The sequence below is a fragment of the Nematocida displodere genome (genome assembly GCF_001642395.1).
Source record: "Nematocida displodere strain JUm2807 chromosome Unknown 8, whole genome shotgun sequence".
NCBI classification, from domain to species: domain Eukaryota; kingdom Fungi; phylum Microsporidia; genus Nematocida; species Nematocida displodere.
In genome coordinates, this window is record NW_027138135.1 from 50557 (window position 1) to 68236 (window position 17680).

At 51.2% G+C, this 17680-nt stretch overlaps 13 protein-coding genes across 13 annotated transcripts; 3 read left to right on the forward strand and 10 right to left on the reverse strand.

Annotated features, from left to right (window-relative positions):
* Positions 1–226: 226 nt before the first annotated feature.
* NEDG_01805 (pumilio RNA-binding family) lies at positions 227–1600 on the reverse strand (the record flags this gene model as incomplete). The annotated part of the gene is made up of 1 exon (XM_067689223.1): positions 227–1600. One exon carries the CDS (start codon positions 1598–1600, stop codon positions 227–229), a length of 1374 nt encoding a protein of 457 aa, XP_067545023.1.
* Positions 1601–1716: 116 nt separating this feature from the next.
* On the forward strand, positions 1717–2235 carry NEDG_01806 (DNA-directed RNA polymerase II subunit RPB7; the record flags this gene model as incomplete). Its single annotated transcript, XM_067689224.1, has 1 exon — positions 1717–2235. One exon carries the CDS (start codon positions 1717–1719, stop codon positions 2233–2235), a length of 519 nt encoding a protein of 172 aa, XP_067545024.1.
* Positions 2236–2349: 114 nt separating this feature from the next.
* NEDG_01807 (uncharacterized protein) lies at positions 2350–3078 on the reverse strand (the record flags this gene model as incomplete). The annotated part of the gene is made up of 1 exon (XM_067689225.1): positions 2350–3078. One exon carries the CDS (start codon positions 3076–3078, stop codon positions 2350–2352), a length of 729 nt encoding a protein of 242 aa, XP_067545025.1.
* A 142-nt stretch (positions 3079–3220) lies between these two features.
* NEDG_01808 (transcription factor STE12) lies at positions 3221–4180 on the forward strand (the record flags this gene model as incomplete). The annotated part of the gene is made up of 1 exon (XM_067689226.1): positions 3221–4180. One exon carries the CDS (start codon positions 3221–3223, stop codon positions 4178–4180), a length of 960 nt encoding a protein of 319 aa, XP_067545026.1.
* Positions 4181–4260: 80 nt separating this feature from the next.
* Positions 4261–5754, reverse strand: NEDG_01809 (kinesin family member 22; the record flags this gene model as incomplete). The annotated part of the gene is made up of 1 exon (XM_067689227.1): positions 4261–5754. The coding sequence occupies one exon, from the start codon at positions 5752–5754 to the stop codon at positions 4261–4263; it is 1494 nt and encodes a 497-aa protein (XP_067545027.1).
* Positions 5755–5972: 218 nt separating this feature from the next.
* Positions 5973–7631, reverse strand: NEDG_01810 (uncharacterized protein; the record flags this gene model as incomplete). The annotated part of the gene is made up of 1 exon (XM_067689228.1): positions 5973–7631. The coding sequence occupies one exon, from the start codon at positions 7629–7631 to the stop codon at positions 5973–5975; it is 1659 nt and encodes a 552-aa protein (XP_067545028.1).
* Positions 7632–7700: 69 nt separating this feature from the next.
* Positions 7701–8231, reverse strand: NEDG_01811 (ubiquitin-conjugating enzyme E2 D/E; the record flags this gene model as incomplete). Its single annotated transcript, XM_067689229.1, has 1 exon — positions 7701–8231. The coding sequence occupies one exon, from the start codon at positions 8229–8231 to the stop codon at positions 7701–7703; it is 531 nt and encodes a 176-aa protein (XP_067545029.1).
* A 29-nt stretch (positions 8232–8260) lies between these two features.
* NEDG_01812 (transcription elongation factor SPT5) lies at positions 8261–9928 on the reverse strand (the record flags this gene model as incomplete). Its single annotated transcript, XM_067689230.1, has 1 exon — positions 8261–9928. One exon carries the CDS (start codon positions 9926–9928, stop codon positions 8261–8263), a length of 1668 nt encoding a protein of 555 aa, XP_067545030.1.
* A 28-nt stretch (positions 9929–9956) lies between these two features.
* On the reverse strand, positions 9957–10673 carry NEDG_01813 (Derlin-2/3; the record flags this gene model as incomplete). The annotated part of the gene is made up of 1 exon (XM_067689231.1): positions 9957–10673. The coding sequence occupies one exon, from the start codon at positions 10671–10673 to the stop codon at positions 9957–9959; it is 717 nt and encodes a 238-aa protein (XP_067545031.1).
* Positions 10674–10784: 111 nt separating this feature from the next.
* Positions 10785–11888, reverse strand: NEDG_01814 (uncharacterized protein; the record flags this gene model as incomplete). Its single annotated transcript, XM_067689232.1, has 1 exon — positions 10785–11888. The coding sequence occupies one exon, from the start codon at positions 11886–11888 to the stop codon at positions 10785–10787; it is 1104 nt and encodes a 367-aa protein (XP_067545032.1).
* A 202-nt stretch (positions 11889–12090) lies between these two features.
* NEDG_01815 (U3 small nucleolar ribonucleoprotein IMP4) lies at positions 12091–12969 on the reverse strand (the record flags this gene model as incomplete). Its single annotated transcript, XM_067689233.1, has 1 exon — positions 12091–12969. The coding sequence occupies one exon, from the start codon at positions 12967–12969 to the stop codon at positions 12091–12093; it is 879 nt and encodes a 292-aa protein (XP_067545033.1).
* Positions 12970–13072: 103 nt separating this feature from the next.
* Positions 13073–16120, reverse strand: NEDG_01816 (uncharacterized protein; the record flags this gene model as incomplete). The annotated part of the gene is made up of 1 exon (XM_067689234.1): positions 13073–16120. One exon carries the CDS (start codon positions 16118–16120, stop codon positions 13073–13075), a length of 3048 nt encoding a protein of 1015 aa, XP_067545034.1.
* A 37-nt stretch (positions 16121–16157) lies between these two features.
* NEDG_01817 (uncharacterized protein) lies at positions 16158–17546 on the forward strand (the record flags this gene model as incomplete). Its single annotated transcript, XM_067689235.1, has 1 exon — positions 16158–17546. One exon carries the CDS (start codon positions 16158–16160, stop codon positions 17544–17546), a length of 1389 nt encoding a protein of 462 aa, XP_067545035.1.
* Between the last annotated feature and the right edge of the window lie 134 nt (positions 17547–17680).

Sequence of the window (17680 nt, forward strand, 5' to 3'; positions counted from 1 at the left end):
TGTGTCTTGTGCTGGCACCTGGGCTGGCACTCAGACAGGTACCCGAACACCGAACACACCGAACACCGAACACCGAACACACCGAACACCGAACACCGAACACCAAAACCCGAACACCAAAACCCGAACACCGAACACCGAACACAGAGGCCCGAGCACATACTTAGTGTTCAGGAGTTCGGGAGTTCGGGTGTGTTCGGTGTTCGAGTTGGTTCGGGAGTTCGGGTTAGTTCTCATTTACTGCCAGCTTTGAAATGATGCATTTGGCGTAGGTGCTCTTTTTAAGCTCTGGGAGGTTGTTCTTCAGGTACTGGACAAGAGTTTCTTTTTCCTTACCCGTTAGAACATCTAGCATCCTCTGTACAACGTAGTTCCCAAACTTATCGCAAGAAATGGAAACAAGGGTGCCTCCTGTTTCTGCTTTGGCTTTAAGAAGCTGCCCAAGCATGTACTTCCTGTTCTCTGGCGTACCACAGACCACACACTTCTCCATGACATTGGAAGCAAACTTGTGGGTGCTGTGCTCAGCCACCTTGTCTGCGAGGTCTGCAATGATTTTCTTCTTGTGGGCATCTGTGCCCTTCTCTAGGATGTGCTGGATGACGTAGTTCCCGTACTGGTCCTCAACAAGCGTTTTGGCGTTGTTGATGATTGTGTCAATGGCCTCTGAGCATCCTTTGCTGTTTTCAAAGATGCGCTGAATAACCCTGCACCCGTACCGGTGCCTGCTCAGGTTAACTGCATCGGCCTCAAACTCTTTGATCACAAACTTTGAGTCTACACACTCCACGCACTTCTGAATGACATGGTTGCCGTTCTGGTCACAGACAAGCTCTATCACGTGCCCTTTCAGCTTTTCAACGATCCGCTTGTTGATGTCTTTACACTCAAGGGCTTTTTGCACCACCCGGCATCCGTACATGTGCAGCGCCAGAGTAATGATGTTGCTTTCCATCGTTGCTAGAATTTCTTTTCTTTGCTCGCCCGTTCCTATCTCTAAAAGTTTTTGAACAACATAGTTTCCGAATAGATCGGTAATCAGCTCGCTTAAGCTTTTCTTTATCTCCTGGAAGGTTTGCTCTATCTCCTCGGCACTGGCTGCATCGAGTTTCTTCTGAATGAATCTACTTCCCTCCTGGTCCTTAGAGATAGCACAAATTATATTGGTTGTCGTGACTGAGATGCCTCTTTTCCTGGCAAAGACGTGCATCTCCTCAAAGAACTGCTGCTTTTTGGTTTCTGTGGGCGCTGCTGGAACTGCCAGCCCCTCGGCCGCGCCCTGTCCAAGCGACATGTACCGCGCCTTGTTTCTATCTGGAAGGCCTTTTCCAATCGGCGGCAAAATGCCTATCTTTGAATTAATGACGTACTCGGTGCTTTTGTGTGACGGGTGGTCTTCCTCTATCTGGTCGATTAGATTCTTTACCTTCCACGGCGTGCACTCAATGGGATTGAACGCATCAGCAATGATGTCGGTTGGTTCTTTTTTTGGTGTCGGTGCTTTTGTGTCGTCTGGCGTTGGGTGCTGCTTTCTAAAGTGCTCTGGTGCTCCGGCTCTTTCTCTCGCTTTCTTAGTCAACTGGCTGCTCTCTTCAAACATCTGAAAATTTTTCAGCTTTCTTGGCAAATGCATTTGTATGCCCCTGGGACGGGGCTCTCCTGCGCCCGTTCTTTTTTCTCTTTTCTCCTCTTTTATTATTCTCTAACCCGTATCCCATGTTTTACGTGCGGAAAATGAAGGAACGGGTCGTTCTAGAACCAAAGTTTCTAGGACGAAGGGTTGAGGACGTGGTGAGAAAAAGACTTGTAAACGAGGTAGAAGGGAAGTGCACGGCTGAATCGGGCTATGTTATTAGTCTTATTTCAATTGACTCTCTCTCCCCCGCCGAGGTCGATGTTACCACGGGGAGTGCCACTTTCCTGGCTGAGTACTCAGCTCTGTCTTTGTTCCCACAGAAGGGAGAGGTTGTAGATGCTGTCGTTCACGAGATCAACAAAATGGGAGTGTTTGCCTTTGTTGGTCCATTCTCTATCTTTGTTTCAATGTATCAGATACCCGGACAGTTCACTGATGCTGGAGACGACTCAAGCATTCTTCCAAATGACGGTGGACCAACCATTGTCAAGGGCAGTCTTCTCCGCTTAAGAATCATTGGTGTAAAAATAGAGCCAGCCAAGATCTTTGGTATTGGCACCATCAATGACGACTATCTAGGAACTGCCCAGCACATTTAATGATCTTACAGTCCCCGACCCCCAGTCCCAGCCCCAGTCAACTTCCCCGACTCCCAGACCCAACCAACCACGGTCCCCGACTCCCAGACCCAGCCCCAGACCCAACCAACCATACTATCGCCTGCCCCGTGCCTTGGTCTGTGCCTTGGTCTTAGGTAGGTTCTCTTTGTTCGGGCTAGTTTGGGCCTTGGGCGGCTGTGGGTTCGGGTTCGGGTTCGGGTTGCTTTGAGCTTTGGGCGGCTGTGGGTTCGTAAGATTCGTGGGACTCGACGGGGTGCCTGTGATCTGGGATATCTCTGTGTTGATAATAAACGACCACTTGGCTGGGAAGCCGTCTTTAAACCTTTGCAATGCCTCAGGCCTAAACCCGGGGTATGGCGTAAAGGTGTTGTCAAACTGTCCCTCGAGCGTGTACGTCGTGCTTTTGCTCATTACACAGTGTGAGGACAGTCTTTTGTTGATGAACGAGCTTTGGGCTATGTTGTCCGTCTCCTTGATGATCCCAAGAACCACCAAGCCAAAGACTCCGTCCTCTCCCCGGACAAGCTTGATCGCCCACTGTGTTAGCACCACGTGCCTGCTCTCTGACCTAATGGGCTCGGAAGGCACCACGATCTCTGAGGCCGAGGACTCGTCTCGCGCCCACCCCTCGCCTGTTTCGCTTAGCTCCGCAAGAACTGAAGAAATAAGCTCGCTGTGCTCGGTGCTCCTGAAAGACCCTTTGCGCTGGAAGATGCGGCAGTCGCTCCCACTGCCCAAGCACCCAACGATTGCATCGGCCGTGTTCGGTGTTTGAGCGCTCTTCTCGGTGCGCCCTGTCTTCTTTACTTTTTTCCCGCGCATCACGCAAAAAAAGAGTCCTGATTAAAAGGACGCCCCCCGGGCCCCGATCTGGCGCCTCTTTATTTATTTGCTGTTCTGCGAAACGGTCTCTATGAAACTGTTTCGGGGCGGGGTGTATAAAGAGAAGAGAGCTTGTTGACTCATGAACTATACCCAGTTGGGAGAGCAAGGGGACAAGGATCTGTTTCATTTTCTGGCCAACTCTCCAAAGGACTTCAGAGAAGGAGAGCGAATTAGGAAGTACCAGCTAAAAAACGGTGATTACATCCACTGTATCCTTTGGAACATGCACTTCTATATTACAGGCACGGACATTGTGAAGATTCTTGTCTGGAGGTTTCAGAACGCCGGCAGACACATTGCCAGCCACAAAAAGTTCGAAGAAGGGGTGTTCTCTGACCTGCGGAACCTTAAGCCAGGCATTGACGCCATCCTTGAATCTCCTCGCTCCGACTTTCTCGAGTTTCTTTACAAGAACGGGTGCATTCGCACCCAGAAGAAGCAAAAGGTCTTTTTTTGGTACTCGGTCCCCCACGACGCTCTTTTCTGCGACGCCCTTGAAAGAGACCTTCGCAGAGAAACAAACCTTTACACCTACAGCAAGTACATGTGCGGGGTGCCTGGCGTGCCCAGGCCCCAGCCTTTTGTTGTGCCTCCCAAGAGGAGCTTAAAAACATACATTCGCGACACAAAGGCCGAGGAAAGGAAAGTCTTTCCGGCACCGCAGAAGAGTCCCCTCCCGGTAGAGCACCCGCCAACTAATGCCATTACGATAGATCTTTTCAAAGACTCTCACTTACCCAACCCGTCCCCCATGCACTCCTCAAGCATGCCCACCTATACCTCGCACATCCAGCAGTTCATCCAGCCTGCTAAGAAAGAGGCCCCTTCAACTTACAACTTTAATGAGCTTGACTTCTTCTCTGATGACTCTTCGTTCATGGAGAGCATCGTTGGAGACAACTTCTCTTTTACTCAGCCCTTTGAGAAGTCCTTATTGTTTGATTCCGGATATACCACCAAGAAACCGGGAAAGGAAGACTTCTCCTTTGTGAACCCGAAAAAGATAACCTCTGGCAACAGCGGCTTTCAAAGAGGATAGCCTGAAAATAAACGCTTTGTCAACCTGCACAATGTCCCGTACGGGCCCGCCAGCCCACATCCACATGCATAACGATCTGTTTATTCTACGACAGCTGCTGAAATGTCTGAAACTACTTTGTGTGGAATGCCTGCGGCCAGAAGATCTTGGATTTCCGTTATTACAGCCATTCTTGTGTGCTTAACTATTTTTTCAGCCCTTCTATCGCCTATCATCGGGAGAGACTTGATTTTCAGGAAGTCTCCGCTGTTCAGAATGGAAACAATGGCTCTTTTGGTGTACTTCCGGGGTTGTGGCTTGACCCTAGGCTTGGGTTGTGGGCCTGGGTCTGGCTGGGTCCGGGTTTGGGTTTGGGTTTGGGCACTGTTTTCTTTGTCCCTGTTATCGACACCGTCCCTGTTACCGACACCGTCCCTGGCCTTGGTACCGTTCGGGTTACCACCCCTAGGGTCCTTGTAAATGGACGGGTGCAGGAAGGCTCTGTGGTTTGGCTGTCCTGCTACCTGTGCTCGTTGCGGTAGCAGTGGTTGGGAGGTGTTTCGGGAGCTTTGGGGGTTAGCTCGGGACGTGCTTGGTCCCAGAGGTTGCCACCCCGTAGCTGCTTTTATCTTTTCTTCCGGGGTCTTCAAACGGACCTTTCTGCTCTTCCCGGCAAAGGAAAGGGTGCTAAGGGTGTCGGCTGAGGCTGTTCCCGTAATGTTTACAATAAGAACACAGTCACTGTCCCCGCCTAGTGAGTCTTGAAGCAGCCGGGTTAGTTTGCTGTCTCGGTAGGGCACCCGGCTCTCTCCGCGGCCCAAACTGTCTATCACCTTATTCAGCACAAAAAGACTTCGGTTGATGCTCGCGCTTTCTACCATTCGCTTCCCCTCGTTTCCCGTCTGCTTGTTGCACTCGCTACCTGCCAGGTCAACCAGGTTTATCTTGGTTCGTACGGCTGAGCACTCTGTTGACATGGTAACAAACAGCGTAACCATTGCATGGCTTCGGCTGCTCTCGGTGTTCAGTAGTGTCTTAGCAAACTTTCTCTTCTGCCCCCCTTTCCTGAACATCGCAACAAACTGCTCCATCGTTTCCAGCTCTTCTTCCTGGAGGCCCTGCACCACCACCCGGCCGTTGGAGTCGTCCCACACTGACAGAGGAACTGTTTTGGCTGAAAGAAGGTCGTAGACTTTTTCGTTGTAGATTTCCATGTAACTCATTGATATCTGGATCTTAAAAAGCGTTGAGAGCGTGTCATAGTACTTGCCAAACAGGGCTGTGGCCAGGTTCCAAATCAGCCCTGGCTTTTCATCTGTTCCGCACATGGTGTAGGTCTTTCCCGAGCTGGTGGCTCCGTAGGCCATAACAGTGGTGTTTATCCCCCGAGCGATGTTGTCAAGAAAGGGCTCAACCTCTTTAAAGATCTCTTCTTGCGTGCACCTTACTCCGTGGCACACGTCAAAGTTAAACATCAGTTCTTCTGTTGTGTTCTTTTCAACTGCAACGGTATTCCCTGTAACTTTGAGTCTTCCATCTCCATGTGGTGGCCTAATCCTGAGGACACTCTTTATAGCCGTGCCCAGTATAGCCATCCACAAAGAAAAAGAAATTCAATAAATGCCCTGGGACTGGCCTACAAGGCCACCAGGCTTGTTTCGAGGTTTCGAGGTTTCGGGTTTTTCGAGGTCTTCGGGGTTTTGGGTTTTGGGTTTTCGGGTTGTCGGGGTTTCGGGTTTTTCGAGGTCTTCGGGGTTTCGGGTTTTCGGGTTGTCGGGTTTTCGAGGCTTTCGGAGCCAGGCACCGCGGAACACTAGTCTGAGGCGTTGGTGGTGAGTGCTTTGGCTATTTCGTTCTTTTGGTGGAAGTTTGCTTTGGTAAGAACCATGTCTTTGAAATCCATCTGGATCTTAAAGCCTAGAACCCCATCCACCTTCATTAAAACGTCCATTAGCTCCCTGGCTCGTTTGATGATGCTTGAAAGCTTCTCTTTCTCAAAGACTTTGGCTTCTGCAAGGTAGAGGAGCTCTTTGGAGACTTTTTCCATTTCTTCTTCAATGACCTTCCCAACCCCAATGTCAAAGAACTCTTTTCGCTCGATAAAGTCTGTGTGCATCGCCCCAAGGACACAGGCCCGCTTGGCCATAAAAAAGACTCTTTCTTTGGTGCTCTGGATTTTCCCTGAGTATTGGATGTTAAACTGGGCCACTTCGGTGTTTATCTCTCGGACCGTGCATGTGTCTACAATGTCAAAGTAGACCTTGTCCAGGTCAAGCGCCCCCTCCTTCGCGTACTCCTTGGCAATCGTTTTCTTTATCCCTGACAAATAGGTTCGGGTTAGTTCTGAAAGCTGTTTTTTTACTAAGCCCGATACAGTTTCCATTTGTGTTTTGGCTAGGGCCTTCTGTTCAGCTAGTTTTTCGGTGTTGTCGGGGTTGGCGGTGTTTTCGGGGTTGTCGTCAACCAGCAAATACTCCTGGCTCCAAATACTTCCCTCGGCCTGGAGATTGAGCACGGAAATGGGCCACCCAGCTTTGTAGAGGGAGGGAAGGGCCTGGGTTAGCGTTTCTCCCGCCTGCTTGAAGACGCGCCCAAGCACTCGGCCCTGCTCCGGCCTTTCCAGCCCAAGGACGTCGATCAGGAAGAAAGCTTCGTTGAGCATTTGGGAGTGGAGAAGCTGCAGAAGCGCGGTGAACGACTTGTCTACTTTTTCTGATAGCGGCTTGTTCGCATCCTGTCTTTTTTCTTTGCTTTTTTTGAAGAGATTAACGACTTTTTCCGTTTCCTGGGCTATCTTGGTCTGGTACTCGCCCGACTGTGACTCAATGTACAACCCAACCACCTCGCCCGCCTCCCCCTCTTCCGTAAGATACTCAATGATGGTCGTGTACCTGCTAAACAGTGCGTGGATGGTTGGGGCATTCGGGGCGTCCCTCTTCTTTTTCTTGGTCAGGCCAATCAGGTACTTCCGTGCAGCCGAGGAAAAAGCGCTTAGCGCTCTTTGCGCCTTGCCCTGGCCCTCGTGAACGGCAGGGACCTTAAGCAGGTACTGGTTGTCAATGCCTAGGACGCCTTTCACTTTTTTAAGCGCCTCTTCGATTTTGGGCACCTCTTTCAGGCTTTCCAGCCACGGCTCAGCTAGGACCGACAGCGCCTCCTCCGGGACCACAAGCTGCTCAATCAGCTCGTTAAGCACCTTCAGTGCCGCCTGCTTGTTGGCAATTTCAGCCTCTTTTTCGGCGGTGGAGTGCTCGATCTCCAGAACGTCCTCCCGCGCCCCCTCCATCTGGCCCAGCACCTCTCCAAGCACGTCCACGGCCTGCTCCAAGGCATCCTGGGCCTTCTCCAGGGAGACCCCTTCCCTTTGCACCCGTCTCCAGGTCTCTTCTGCCCTGCCCACGAGTCCTTCACTCGCCCCACTGCTTATCCCCTCAACCGCCCAGGGCTCCTTGAACAACTCATCTGGACCCATACAAAACAAAGAAATTAACATCCTTTTATTTACCCCCTCCTCGCGGCCGGCGGCTGCTGATTTGTGGCTTTATAACTCAACCTTCTTCCACTCCTCAATGTCGTTGGTTCGGTCCATGGCGTACTTCAAGGTCCACTCCATGCACTTTTCCTTGTACCTGGCAGGCTCTATCTTGCAAACGGATGCAATATCTGGGACAAGGGGGTCGTCTGGGTTGGGCTCATCCAACCAGCTGCAAATAGACATCATAACCTTGGATATGGTAAGCGCTGGCGACCACTTCTCATTTAGAATGTCCAAACAGATCGTTCCATTGGTGTTGATGTTCGGGTGGTAGATTCGGGTGATGAACCGAATCTTTGGCGGCTTGAAGGGGTAGTCCGTTGGGAACTTAATGTCCAGGTAGAAGGACCCTCCGTGGTAGTTGCTTCCAAGCGGCGGACAGATTTTGCCCCTCCAGGTGTAGATGTCTGAATCATCTATAGGCGCCATTACCAAAATTTGCTCGCCTTCAGTCCGGGTTTTATCCTTCTCCGACCCCCCCTTTATGTCTTTCAGCTCCTTCATGATTCTCTTGGCTGAGTTGGTTTGTTGCAGCATTCTCTTCTAGGACAACAAATATTTCAGATTTAAGAAAAATATTCAGCCGATCCACCCGAGTCATCACTGTCCAGTGCAGGGTACGGGACAGCCCCTCCCTGCCCGGCGTAGGAAATAGGCGTGCTTCCACCCTCTTCCTGTACTGGGGTGGTCTCGCCTCTCTTAACCGAGTATTCTGCAATCGGCGACCTCGGACCTTGGCCGTATTTGGTAGGCTGGCTTTGCACCTCAAAGAACTCCCTCTCCACCCGGACGCATTCAAGGTTGGTGCTTAGCTGCACGCGAAGCGTGTCCCCTTTGGCGTCTTTGACCGTTCCCCTCTTTCCTTTGTACCTTCCTGCTGTGATGACTCCTTCTCTGTCGGTGATCGGGTCTCTGCGGGGGCGGATGGCTCCTCGGCGCTCGGGCGCGGAGGCGGAGGCTTCTGTGTGGGCGCCGAGTCTGATTTCATCGGCCTTAACCTCTATCTCCTCTGAGAACCCCGAGGCGCCAATGCGGACCGTTTCGTGGTCTATGCCGATAATAAACCCGCTCTTGCCTCTTTTGCGTCCCGAGATCACAAAGACTTCGTCTCCAACGGAGTACCGCTTCTTTATCTCGGCAAAAGAGACGCGGACCTTCTTTTCTCCAATCTTGATCAGGACCTGGTCCCCTTCGGTCCCAGCCACCGTTCCCGTGGCCCCTTTCAGGCCCCCCGATGTAATTTCAACAAACTCTCCCTTGGAGACGTGGGCTGTTTCCTGGCTTGGGGCTTCAGTGAACCACTTCTTCTCCTCCAGGCTCGCGGGGGGCGTTGGGGAGAGGTGGGCGGTTGGAACGTCTTTTTCCAGGTAGCCTCCGCGGTAGGTCTCTTTCTTGAAAACGTAGGCGGCCCGGGAGATGCGGTATATCTCGCTGGGGTGGTGGTCGTCCGGTGAGAAGAGCTTCTGCTTTTCGTCGCCAAGAATCCGGGGAACGATCTTCAGCGTGACCATCCCCTTCTCAGGCGTTGGGCCCTCAATTTGGGCGATGTCCCCCGCATACTTGCCCCTGGTGACTCTGATGAAGTTTCCTGTCCGGTAGAGAACGGGGTCCATCTCGGGGATGAAGAGCACCTCGGTCATTTCCTTGGAGGGGACCTGGGTAATGTTGGACTTAAACGCCCCCGCCACCCCGTCAATGGCCTGGAGGACCTGCTGCTTCTGGAACGCCTCAACGTAGATGTATCCCTTAACGCCCTCGTTGGTAAGGACCCCGGATATCTGCACCGGGTTTTCTGTGTGTTCGGAGGTTATGAAGCGGCGCATAACGGCTAAAACGATCTGTTTTTCTTTTTTGGGCGAGCACCGAACCAGCCAGAGCCGCGGGCTTCTGTCGGTGGGCAGAAGCATCTGCTGCGGCACCTCTTCCATTTCTGTTTGCTGGTAGGCTGTTTTGTACCTTTGCTCTATTTCTTTGGAGAGCCGTGCAAACTCTTCGGGCTCTTCGGGCTTTTTCTTGCCCCTCGGGGTGGACGCCTCCTCTGACGCCTCCTCTGACTCCGGCACTTCTGACGCCTCCTCCGACTCTGCCTCTTCGACTATTTCGTTAATAAAGTCTCCCAAGCTCTCATCTTCTTCCTCGTTATCTTCTTCAGATGCTTCCACATCGACAAACTTGCTTACTTTAAAGGTTTCTTCCTCGCTGTCGTCGGAAATAGCGTGCTTGCGCTTGGACATGAAAATTCGAATTTCAAAGGATTTTTATTTACTCGGTGCCGCCGTTCAGATCTGCCATGGTGACCACTCCCCTCCGGGGCTGTCTTGTCTGGGCGTCTAGGGGCACTGTACCACGAGGGCTTGAAAACAGTGCTTTGAGGAACTTTGGCGTGCCCAGTGGATCTTTTTGGCTGGTTTTAACGTAAATATTCTTGAAGTAGAAGTAGGTGTGCCCTGCAAGTATGCCAACGAGGTCGCTCTGTGGCAGCTTTCTTTCCACGGCAAAAGAAAAGAGGAACATCATCCACGGGATGTAGTAGGCCGGGATGTTAAGCATTCCCATGTACTGCACCATAATGAGCGGGTTCTTTTTGCTCCATATATAAATAATGTACGTAGACAGGGCGCTTGACAGCTTAGTCATCCCCAGGCCATTGGCAAACCCGAAAATAATGCCCATTCCCACAAGGATCATGTAAAGAAAGTCTGACGGGTCTGTGCAAGACTCTTCAAGCATAACCGAGTACTTAAGCATGAAGATTTGGTGGACAATAACGTCAAGAGAAGCCTGGCCCCAGTAGAAGAAGGTGGTGACGGCTCTCCAGACCTCCAGTCTTTTCATGTGGGCCCAGGAGTATATGAGCATGTAAGGGCTAATAAACTCTAAATACGCGAGAATAGTTAAGCAGATAGAAAATGTGAAGATGGTTCTGCTGACGATGGGTATTGACCTGTACTGGTTGAGGAGAATAGTTTCTATTTCCATTGAATGAGTAAACAAAAGAAATATTCATATTTTATTCTTATGGTCCAAGGTCTCGAAAGTCTCGAAAGTCTCGAAAAACCGAAACCCCGAAAAACCCGAAACCTCGAAAACCTACTTCTTGGTCTTTCGGGGTGCTTTCTTGTAGATAAGCACCTGCCAGTGGGCGTGGTCTTTGGGGGTGAGGTCTGGCGTTAGGTACTCGGTGGTTGGATACTTTTTAAACCTTTTGAGGTCTTTGAGGTAGACCCAGGTCTTTATGTCTGCTATGCTGCCCTGGGTGGGCGGTACTTGGCTGGCTAGGGGGGCAGAGGTTTTAGAGTCAACCAGCTGGGAGGTGGAGATGTGGACCAGTCTCCACTTTTCAGAGGGGCTTATCGGGTAGGTTAGCGGGAGTTGTTCGGCTTCTTTGGCCTCTTCTCTGGGGAGGAGGCACGTTTGCTGGTGGATGAAGATGGCCAGTGTCTCTTTTTTCATTGTTGAAAGGTATTTGGTGATTTGTTTCGGGGAGGAGCTGACTGTGTGCACGGCCTGGCCAAACCTCTGGGCCAGGCAGAGGGCAAGTATTCTCTCAGGAATTTCTGGATTAGTGTTGTTTTCTTCGGCTGTTTTTTTGTAGCTGGCAATAAGGTCCTGCACTTTGTGGACGACGTGTTCTTCATCGTTCCATTTGGCAATGTTACTGGTTTTCCTTATTAGGAGAGATAAGACTGTGTCCATTTTTTCAAAATCTTTGGTAAATTTAGCCAGAGACTCCTTACTTGCTTTTGAAGAAGAGCCTCCTTCTTTCTTGGAGAGTGATTTGTTAGTGATTAGGCTGCACCAGATAGAGATGAATGGTGCTAAAGATCTTAGAATGATGACGTCTGGCCTGGGGAGTTTGTCTTTGTACCGCCCAGTGACCACTGCGTTCCAGTTTCTTATCTCCGAGGCAATGGCTGCATCACCTGCGACTTTGGAGCTTGACCCACTCTTTGCAGTGCTGTTCGCGGTGCTGTTCGCGGTGCTGTTCGCGGTGCTGTTAGGAGGAGATGCAGCTTTTGCTTTGGATGCATCCCGAGAGGTAGATTTTGATTTCGGGGTGAGTCTCACTTTCTTGGTAGGTGTTTTTGAGAACACCAGTTTAATAATCACTGGAACAATCGCAATCAGAAGCAGAACAGCTACTAGAGCCATTCCAATTGTCTTCTTCTTGGTGTTTCTCTCTTCGTGTGCCATAATGTCGGTTTATCTTGTCTATTTATATCTTGCCAAATGACAGCTGATGGCTATTGATCGGGGCACTGTGGGGTCGATCTGTGTTTGTGATCTGGGTATGGGTCGGGGGTGTGATATGTTCGGGGCACTGTGGGTCGGGGCACTGTGGGGTATGGGTTAGTTTATTTATGGGGCCGCGGTGGTGTGCCGTGTCTACCCAGCACTAGTCCATTTGCAGGTCCTCGCCCAAGTACAGCTTCTTTCTGGCAGTGTTCAAGTACGGCCTAAAGACAAACTCTTTGTCGGCATAGGACATATCAAGAGTGCCTGCGCGTATTTCATAAAGCTTCATGGTAAATGAGGGCGCAAGACTTTCTAGCTCCACCTTTCCCCCAAGGAACGTTGTTTTGTACTGCTTGAACAGGATGCTATCGTCCCGATTCACAAAGCCAATGATTTTCTTGGGCTTCTCTCTCGGGGTAAGTGGTGGGAAAAGGGACGAAAGAATTCTTTTCAGGCGCAGCCCAAGGGGGGTGGTAAAGTTGTCAAAAACAATCGCAGGGACGCTTGTGCTGAGACATTCGCTTCCCTCTGCTGAGACGTGGTGTAAACTAAAGTAGGTTGTTGGTCCGTGCGGTAGGTGGGAAATAACCACCGACGCCGGCACACCTTTGTGCTCGTTCACCATAATCAGATCGGTGTGCCCGTTCTCAATTGCTAGCTTAACCAAGTCTTTTATCCCGTGCTTTCCTCGGTTAATCTTCTCTGCGTTGGGAAGGATGTGCTTCAGTGTCTTAGCAAACTTAACCAATGGGCCTGACGGAGACCTCGAGGTTGTTATGACCGGCTTAGGCTCGTGTGTGTTGGAAAACTCGTCCTGTCTCTCCTCTGTCTCGTGTGCGTATATTACATCCTTCAAGGCTTCTTCTGCAGTTAGCTTCCCCTCTTCAATGTCGTGTCTTATCTCTTTAGGCACAACCACATCTCTTTCGTACGAGTTGTAGAGCTGCTCTCTTCTTTTTCGTGCCTCTATTCTTCTCTCCTCGCTTTTTATTGTGTCTAGCCACTCTCGTCGCTCTCTTCTAAGTTTTCGGTCAAGCATTGCTGGCTGGGTGGGAGGTGAAAAATTTTATTTTATCAGACACGGTCCCAGTTACGGCCCCAGACCCGAACACGGCCCCAGACCCGAACACGGACCCAGACCCCTAGCCCTTGGCTGTACTTATGTGGTGTATTTGCTGAAGAATGGGTCCTGAGACTTTGAAGAGCTGGGCAAAGTCTTCGCCATAGTGCTTGATGAGTTCAATCAGGTGCAGCTGAAGAACCTTGTAAATAAGAGGATCCTTTTTAAGATCGCCTCTAAAACCGGTGTAAAAGCCGTTGAGACTAGCCACCAGTCCATGGACAATCTTTTTGTCGCCTAGGAGGCCTGATGCCACCTTTGAATGTTTCCAGATAAGCTTGACCAGTACTTCCCTAGCCTTTTCTTCCTGGTGCCGGCTGCAGAGAAGCGTCATGTAGATCTTGAACATGGTAGCACACGGTCCATGGGCACAAGCAAGAAGCAGACTCTCGCCACACTCTTTTCTGGTTATTTCAGGCGCTGAAAAGGCTCGGGGCACCTGGCCCGTGATAATCATGATGTAGTCGGAGGTTAGGCTTAGCAGTGTTCCCGTATCCAGCGCCCCAAGGAACCGCTCGCTGCTGCAGGTTCTTTTGATAACCCGAACAATTAGCTCGCTGGTAGCCCTCCTTGAAGCTCCTGAGGAGAGTGAGTCATTTAGCTGCAGCAGAAGCACGTTGATCAGGGTTGGTGCACTGCCCATCACACTTTCCAGGTTCTCGGAGGTTGCTGCATCAAGCTTTTCCAGGGACCCTTTGGCCCGGTCGCTATCTTGATCGATGATATCGTTAAGAATGCTGTTCACGTCGATTTCCTCTCTCTCCATGTGCTTGACTCTCTTGGCGTATGGCGACTGGGCGACAGGGGCCGGCTGTTCATTCCTTACCCAGGAAAGGATACTTTTGGCCGTTGCCGTGCCCATACCTTCCAGGAGGGAAAGAAACCTTGGCGCACCCAGGGAGCTTTCTATCTGGGAGTGTGGGAGGATCCTCGACCTCTCAGCCAGCGGCAAAACTAGCTCAAGCACTCCAGGCACCTCCTCAGCTATTTCCACGCAAAACGCAAGTGTTTTAGAGATGGGGTAGACTGTTTCCATCTTTTCAGCTGCTTTGGTGTACCCCTCCTCTGCCAGTCGCCGAATAATGGTCTGTGCCTCTGGCTGGGCTAGAATGTATCCCCTCCGCGCGAGTGACCCAAGCATACTGACTGCCTCCTCCTCAGACACCTTCTCCCCACTGCCTAGCCGCTCTACAAACGAGGCAAACAAGCACTTTTCTTCAAACAGCGTCTTCTGGGCGATGATTTTATCCACCCGCGCCCTTAGCCCCTCAATAAACACTTTTGTCTGGGTGTCAATCGGGGTAAGAGAAGCAAGCTTCTCTCGAATGGCCAGGGCGGAGGTCTCTCCCAAATCAACGAGGTGGAGGACAGCTACAATCCGCGTGTCTTGGCTCGGGTCTTCTCCCAGCATGGTGATCATGCTTTCAACATCTTCAGGGTGCAGGTACGCTTCGGTAATAAACTGAAGAACGCTGCCGCTGGAGAAAACAGCCCCCTCTCGGGCTGAAACGTGTTCCTGTGCCTGCCGCGTTTCTATAATGGGCGTAGCTGTGATGTCTGCTAGGTTTCTTCCCTTGATTGGTGTCATTAAAAGCGACGGATCGCGTGAAATGGTGGTGTTTCTTATGTCCTCACAGAGAGAGTCGACTATTTCCGAGACTTCCTCTTCTTTTTGCTTTCCAAGCTCTTCTATCTGCTGGAGGATCCTTTCGGCCAGGTGTCTTTCCACGCCCATTTTCTCAATTTCTGCCTGCGTTGCCTGCTTTTCCAGGCCAAAGAGTACCAGCCCAAGACACTGCGCTGCCAGTGCCCTTGTTTCGGCCACGGGCTCCCTGGTGCACTCGACCAAGCTCTGAGCCAGGCCTGCCTGGCCTAGCTCCTTCTCGGTGGCTGAAGGGAGTAGCTGGGCGAGCGTTTTGAGGGTTCTGCTGCGGGAAGACTTCTCTGTTTTGAGCAGCGCCGTCACCTCGGGCAGAACCAGGGCACTATCCACTCTGAACGCTTCAACCAGCACCTGGATGACTGACTGGTACACTTGCTCTTTCTTGTCTTTGAGCCTTTTTCCTGTTTCCTGGATTGCTTCTTTGATAAGTCCACTATCTAACTGTCCAAGTGAGATAATCTTTCTTAAAACGGACATCGATGAGATAAACACCTTGTTGTTGGACTCTGTCACTCTTTTGAGGATAATTTTCACCACGTCGTACGTGTCATCGTCTGACAGCACCTCTTTCATAGGCTCACCCATTTTCTCATCCAACTCCTCAACCACCAGCCTTTCCTTCCACTGCGCCGATACAATCTTCTCAAAGAACCCGCTTGGTAGACTCAGGGTTGCTTTGGGCGCTGGTTTGGGCACCGCATTGGGCACCGTTCTGGGTACCGTTTTGGGCACCGTTTTGGGCACCGCGTGGATAGGCACTTCACTGTCAGGTTCGGGTGCAAAGACTGGGGCAGAGACTGGGGCAGAGACTGGGGCAGAGACTGGGTCAGGTGCCTGGAAGATTTCTTTGATTTGGATGGGCTTTAAGCTGGCAGTGGCTGCTTCAACCTTTGAGGTGTCATAAGCCGCCAGGGCCCTGAACAGCCTGGTAGCTTCCTCCCGAACCGATCCAGCCCCGTGGCCAAAGAGGAAGGGGGCGTGTGGAAGAACGTGCACCAGCAAAGGGCTTGCAAGCAAACTCGCCTCTTCCCTGAGCGCCCGCACCGTTTCTGAAATAACTTTTGGGTTCTTGTCCTTTATCTGCGCCAGCCCACTAATTACCACGGCATCTGGGTTGCTCCGGGAAAGTGCGTGGAGTATCTTTTTCACCACGCTTTTCATCGTTGGCTTCGTGGCAGCTACTTGCTTGAAGGTTGTTGCCAGAACGTCTTTTACCAGCACCTTAAGCCCCTCCCGCTCTGCCAGGGGCACCACTGCTGATAGACCTGCCTCTAGGGCGGGAATGGAGGTTTCTCGGCAAATATCGTACAGAAGAGACGTGTCCTCTGTTTTTCCTACTTTCCACCGCTCTTCTGCCCCCTTGTATTGCTCAACTCTCTCCTTCCACGTGCTTTGTACCTCAGCCATTGAAAAATAAAAAGATGCAGGTTTGTTTGTATTCGTGATGACTCGTCTCTTCTTGGTAGCAAAGACTCTCGGCGCCCTCTCTCTTGGGGCTGTGCTTGTTTCTGCTGAGAACCCTGCCTTCTGTTTAAGCGATACTGACTGCCGTGCATCCATCCGTGCAGGCGTCCACAGTCTCTTCTGTGTGGAGGGAGAGTGTGTCCAGCTCAAGCCTCCAGGCACGCCGTGCCAGTCGGCGGTGGAGTGTGCGTCCTACCCGTTCTTTGGTCCTCTTGCATGCACGGGAAAGGGTGTTAATGACGTCTTTAGCTGTCTCCATGTTCCAAGCGGTGCCGAGTGCACCATTGGCCGGCCCTCAGCTGTCAGTGGCTGTGTGGGGGGCTTTCAGTGCTCCAACAGCAACACGGGCCCCGTGTGCACGGCATCTGTGCAGAAGCGGTGGCTGATGGGTCCTATTCTGTCAATCACTGGAAACGTTCTGATTAACATTGGCCTCAACCTCCAGAAAAAGTCTTACACCGACAACCACTTTAGTTTCTACAGCGTCCACTGCAGCTTATTTATTCTCGGGGTGGTTGTCTATGCCCTGGGGAAGCTTTCGGGGTTTAGTTCGTACATTTTTGGGAACCAGTCGCTGCTGGCGTCTCTTGGGGCTGTTGGCTTGGTGGCCAACAGCATCTTTGCTCCGATGATTAACAAGGAGGTGTTCGGGGTCTGTGACCTTCTGTCGATTTGCTTCGTTCTTCTTGGGTCGTCAATGATTGTGGCAAACTCTGGCGGGGGGAGTAGAACCTTCACCTGGCTTGAGCTTTTGCAGATGTACTTTGTTCCCTCCACGCTGCTTTGGTTTCTTTTCCTTCTGGGAATCATTGCCTCTCTCTTTATAGCGAGTGTGGTTGTTGAGGAAAACAGCGAGTGGAAGATGAACGACGAGCCTCGGTGGGTGATCCTTGAGCACCAGTTTACCAAGAATGGGTACATGCTCAAATACGCGATGCTCTTTGTCTACGTTGGTCTCTCTGCGGCAATTGCTTCTTTCACCACGCTGTTTGCCAAAAGCTTTGGGGTGATGGTCTCTCAGATTTTGTTTGGGGACTTGTCTCTGGCCTCTGTTGGTCCCTACCTCTTTTTCTCTCTGATTCTTTTCTGTACGATCGCCCAGATCTTCTGGCTGAATAAGGCTCTGAAGCGGTACGATGCTCTTTTGGTCATTCCTGTCTTCCATGTGCTCTGGACCCTTACCAGTGTATCGACCGCTGGGATTTACTTCAAAGACTTTGCCTATTTCACGCCTGCCCAGTTCAAGGGCTTCCTTACAGGCCTGGTAACCATTTTCATTGGTTCAGGGTTCCTTACCTTTAGAATGGTGGGCAAAGATGCGCCAACCACCGAAGCCATTGACCTGGAGGTGGAAACCAAGCAAAAGTAAGCCTGGCCAGTTTCGGTCTTTTGTAAACCCGTATCTTTTTATAAATAAACAAGGTTAGTGTTTGGGCTGGTGCATTGTGGGGTGGTGGTGCGTTGCGGGGTGGTGATAGGACAGGGACAAGGACAAGCCCAATG